The sequence below is a fragment of the Acanthisitta chloris genome, unplaced genomic scaffold (assembly GCF_000695815.1).
Source record: "Acanthisitta chloris isolate BGI_N310 unplaced genomic scaffold, ASM69581v1 scaffold13095, whole genome shotgun sequence".
Classification (NCBI taxonomy): domain Eukaryota; kingdom Metazoa; phylum Chordata; class Aves; order Passeriformes; family Acanthisittidae; genus Acanthisitta; species Acanthisitta chloris.
The window spans coordinates 8509-13897 of record NW_008672176.1 but is presented as its reverse complement, the minus strand read 5'-3'; the positions used below and the strand labels follow the sequence as shown (position 1 = coordinate 13897).

General features: G+C 50.4%; 1 protein-coding gene across 1 annotated transcript in view; it reads right to left on the bottom strand.

The window, feature by feature from the left end:
- The window catches only part of LOC103801982 (plexin domain-containing protein 1-like), a gene marked incomplete at its 5' end in the record, with an annotated part of 18154 nt that overhangs the window by 5164 nt on the left and 7601 nt on the right, over positions 1-5389 (bottom strand). The window contains 2 exon segments of the mRNA XM_009074419.1: positions 1568-1625; positions 3900-3981. Of these exon segments, the coding sequence (XP_009072667.1) occupies positions 1568-1625; positions 3900-3981 (140 nt within the window).

Below are 5389 nucleotides of genomic sequence, written 5' to 3'. Positions count from 1 at the left end.
GGGTGGGGAATGTGTTTCCCAGGTTTGGGGCCACTGTGTCCCTGGAGAGCAAATACCAGAAGAGAAGTTGGGGACAGGTCCAGAAGTACCAGAAGATATATAGGGAGGGTGGAGTGGAGGCTGGGGAAGAGGAGGAAAAATTTGGGAAGCATTTAAGCAGGAGAAATCACAACAGCCTGGAAAGGTCTTACAGTCTGACCTTGATGCATCACTGTGTGACCTCACATAGGTCCAGGGACATCCCATAGGTCCAATGACCTTTTTTTCCCTGGCTCAACCCTCTGGCTAACAGGGAATAAAGTTGAGTTTTCAGTAGGAAAAAAATAAACCAAGGAAAAAAAAAAACAACCAACAAACCAAAACCCAAAGCAGAAGCAGATGTTTCATTGGAGCTGATCTGTGCTAGACAAAGGGAGGAGTTCATCCAACGTGGAGATAATTGTGCTCACAAGGACAAAAACCAGGATAATTCCTTCCTGCTTCAGAGTGAGTAAGAGTCATGCTCTGGGGTGGGGGGGAGGAGAAGGAGGAAAAACATCCTGGAGTGCTCAAACTGCACTGTTTGGTGACTTCTGGAGGTTTCTGCACCCTCAGGGGATATCCAGAACCCACACAGGGTTGGATTGGCTGGAGCATCCCTTAGCTATCCCAATCCACACATCTCTGTGAAGGGAGTCAGAGCTCCTGCTGCCATGGGAAAGGGGCAGGTAAGGGGAATAAAGGGATAGCTGCAGGGGATAAAGGAATATAGAAAGGGAATAAAGGGAATAAAGAGATATCTAAGTGGAATAAAGGGATATCTAAAGGTATATCCCAAGGGAATAAAGGGAATAAAGAGATATCTAAGTGGAATAAAGGGATATCTAAAGGTATATCCCAAGGGAATAAAGGGATAGCTAAGGGAATAAAGAGCAATCTAAGAGGGATAAAAGAGTATAAAGGGGTATCTAAAGGGATATCTTCAGGGAATAAATGCACATCCAAGAGGAATAAGGGATAGCTAAAGGTATATCCCAAGGGAATAAAGGGCTATGTAAAGAGATATCCAAAGGGAATGAAGGGCTAATGAGGATAAAGGAGTATCTAAAGGGATATCTTCAGGGAATAAATGCACATCCAAGGGGATATCCGAGGGGAATAAAGAGATATGTAAAGAGACAACCAAAGGGAATAAAGGGCTAAGGGAGATAAAGGAGTATCTAAAGGGATATCTTCAGGGAATAAATGCATATCCAAAGGGATAACTCAAGGGAATAAAGGGATAGTTAAAGGTATATCCCAAGGGAGTAAGGGGATATCTAAAGAGATATCCAAAGGGAATGAAGGGCTAATGGGGATAAAGGAGTGTCTAAAGGGATATTTTCTGGGAATAAATGCACACCCAAAGGAATATCTCAAGGGAATGAAGGAATATCTAAAGGGAATCTCAGTCTGATCCAGAACACCACGGGTCAAGAGGAGCTGAGCATTCATTATCTGAGCTGGGAGGTGGCCCTAGATTTTCCTGTGGATCAGCAGCACTCCCAGCAGAGGAGCCAAGGGAAGGGAGAGATCCTCTGGGGCTCACCTGGCCACAGCCGTAGGACAGCCACTCCTCCCGGTACCTGTCGAAGCCACTGGAGCACCTGTGGAGCAAAGCAGGATTAACCCTTGGCAGGAAATGATTGTGGAACTGCTCAGGATTTCCAAGCTGCCCCAGAGCCCCAACTTCTGCCCTGATGGGTGCTGGAAGGATACTTGGCCAAACAAGGGCTGGAAAGATCTACTCGAGGTTAGATCCAAGATTAGAGCCAAAGACATGAGGTTTCCAGTCCAGCTGTGCTGGAAGAACCCAAATATTCCCCTGCAGAGAGGAGGAAAAGGGTCAACACCAGTTCTCCAAGGGAAAAGGAGAAGCAGAGAAAGAGGAAAAATATATAGGCTGAGTTTGAGTTTCCATTCCCTGGACTCAGTGCCAGGGTAAGGCCATGAGCTCCACGAGGTCTGTTGGGGCCTGTCCAGCAACATCTGCACAGGAAAAACACACTAAAGAAATTAAAAATGACATCAGGCAAACACCAGCTAGAAAATCCCTGCAGAACCAGGGAATGAAGCAGCACTCTGACCTTTGCAAACTCTCTGGGGAGACCAAACTCTGCAACAGGAGTTCACAGCTCATACAAGCACCAATTTACCCAACCAGTAACTGAGGAGAAACCACAAGAAACTTCAGATCCTGCTGAGATCCTTGCTTAAAGTACAGCTCCTGACACAATTTTGGGCTCAGAAAAGGCCAAAATACAAACCCCACTGTCCAGCAGAGAGCTGAGAGGACTCTGGGCTGGAATCACAGAGCTGGAGTCAGGATATAGCTCCAACCCTGGAAGAGATCCACCTTGGGACAGATCATGTTGGCTTTGCCAGACCAACCTGGGTGAAAGCCAACAAAGATAGCAGTTGGCTTGCTCCAACTTGCCATTCCCAGCGTGGTTTTCAATGCCCATTTGTAACCTGAACTCTCAGGCTGAGCCCCCCAAGCCACGGGGACGGCGCAGGACGCGGTGGCTGCTGCCCAAGAGTCAGAGTCACCACGGGCCAAGGGATAAGAGCAAACAGCCACTGGGAGTTTGGAAGAGGAAAGAGGATAGGGTAAACCCTTAAACTGCCAGAGGGCAGGGTTGGATGGGATAGTGGGAATAAATCCTTCCCTATGAGGGTGCTGAGGCTCTGGCACAAGTTGTCCAAAGAAGCTGTGGCTGCTCCATCCTTGGGAGTGTTCCAGGCCAGGTTGGATGGAGCTTGGAGCAACCTGAACTGATGGAAGGTGTCCCTGCCCATGGGACTGGATGGGCTTTAAGGTCCCTTCCAACTTAACTCATTCCATGACTCTCTGGTATGACAAGATGAGGTTTGCAAACACCCTAAGTCTGGAGTAAGCAGAGTGCCCAAACCTTGGGGTTCAGCCCAAGGAGATCCAGACAAAACCACTGTCCCCCAGGCCTGGTTTTACTACCAGATGTGAGAACATCCTATTCTCTGCTCTGAAACCACCACTGAGCAACTGCCACTGAAAAATGACCTTCCCCTGGCTCAGAGTGTACCTCAGCAACCAGAGGCAGGGACTGGTGCTCAGTTGTAGAGTGGCTGTGTTGGGGAACTGATGTTAACTTAGACAGTGACTTTGCTGATGGCTGAGAATCTTTACCTGCCCCTGCTTATACCTTGATGGGCTGGGGGGGGACAGACAGTCTGTGCCTTCCTGGGAGAGATGGATTTCCACACACAGCTGTTCCCATGCCACCCTGAGGATCTGTGTTATTGGGTTCCCTCCCCTGCCACCAGCTCTAAATAAAGAGTTCAGCAAAACCTCATTATCTCTCATGCTCTGTACTGCACTGCTCGAGCTGGGGGAGAGCAGGGGCAGCACCACATCCTCCATTCACCCCAGAAAAGCAGCAAGTTCTCTCCACCCTTGGTGTGTCTCATCCCCAGCAAGGAGGGCATGTCCCACACAGCTTGGGGGGATGAGTGTCCCTGACTCCATCACCTTCCTGCTGCCCTTCCAGCTGGAGCTCTGAGCTTCTGCCTGATCCCAGCCCAAGCCAGGACAAGTTTCCCATGTGTTTGAGCTCAGTGACAAAAATGTGAGTCCTGCTCCAGGTCTCAACTTGTTCCAGGAGCAAAATCCCCAGAAAAGATCTCCTTTCAATGGCTTGAAACTGGACACCAGGTCATCACTTAACCATGACTGTGAGACCAAGAGCAGCACCTAATTAACCTCCAAAACATAAAAAAAAAGGGGAAAATAATACTTAAACCCAGTGACACTGATACAGACACCAGGCCTGGGGCTGTGCTTGCTGTCCCAGCCCCAGAGACATGGCAAGGGAAGAGGTGGGAAGGAAATTCAGCCCAGGTACCTCTGCAGGACATGACACCAGCTGCAGTTGAAGGTCAGCTCTGAGGACACACACATTTCACAGCTCTGGTGCTGGAGACAAGCTGGAAAAGAGAGAGGAGAGATGTTCCAGCCAGGTGCCAACATCTGCAGGGGCACAGGAAAACAGCTGCTGAGAGCTGGGGGCATGGGCAGGACCAGAGCATCACCAGCTGAGTCTCCAACCCAACCTCTCTGCGATGGACCTGCAGGGCAAGGCAGCCCCTTCCTAGCAGGATGGGCTCCCAATCCATCCACAAACCTCTTCCCATCCTGTTTAGCTGGGAATTAAAACACTCCATCCCTTCCCCATCCATGGGTTGCCTCTTCTGTCCCTTGAACCTGAGGGAGCTCAGCCCTGTTGCTCCTCACCCCTGGGCTACCTGCCCATGCTCTCCAGTGGCCTCCACTCCTGATCTCTCCCATCCTGAGCTTTTCCCAAGCCTGGAGCAGCAGCAGAGACTAACCCACTCCAACACCTCTGGCCTGAATAAGGCTAAAAACTGAACCTCCAGAAGAAAAAGCAGAGTCAGGTTCCCTGTAGCTCCATAGCTCCCATGCAGATACTGATCTCACCTCCCTGAGTTGCCAGGGAAAAACAAGGAAAAGCAAACCAGCAGATCTTCAGGAGGGGAAAAAAATAGATGCAGGATGGTTATTTATGCTCTGCCTGCACTAAAAATTGTCATAACTCACCCAAGGGAGAGCATTTAGCACAGCCCTCAGTAGCTGCATGGCAGATTTACCCTCACCCAGTGGTTTTGGGCTGTGTGATGACTCTCCCTCGTGCCCATGTGTCCTTGCATCCAGCCACTAAAAATGGACCTATGGAACAGCATCTCCCAGAACTCTCAGCTGAGTGTGGAGGTGTTGGAAATGTCTCGTAGACAGACCTGGTGTCCAGCAAAATTAGCTGTGGCTAAGAGGAGGAATTGCAGGTGGGAAGAGCTGTCAGTGCAGGGAATAAGGAATGAAGGGGTGAGAGGGGATTTAATGGTGAGAAAGGAGGACTATGGGCTTGGCTGGGCAGGAGGAAGGATGCTGGGGGAGCAGCTTGGAGCACAGCTTAGGACCATGGCATGTGGCTCCAAGGGACATGGTTGGGGACCACTGAGCAGAGGGAAGGTGATTTGCCTGCAGATCCCTCCTTTATCAGCTCTTCCCATGCCAGCTCTGAGCTGTGCTGCATCCCAGGCTCCTGCCTGAGCTCCTCAGCAGCCAGGCAACACACGTGGGATCTGTTGGCTGATGTTGGCTCTGAGCAGATCCATCCATCCAGACAGGGAGGGATGGATGGATGGATGGATGGATAGATGGATGGGTGGATGGATAGATGGATGGATGAGAGGCTCAGCCACAGCCAGGCAGGATGGCAGGTCCCTAGGGGACCCCAGGGCAGGGGTGAGCTGTGCCCTGCTGACCACACACCCTCCCTGCACAGCTCCAAACATCCCAACCACCAGGTGATGGGTG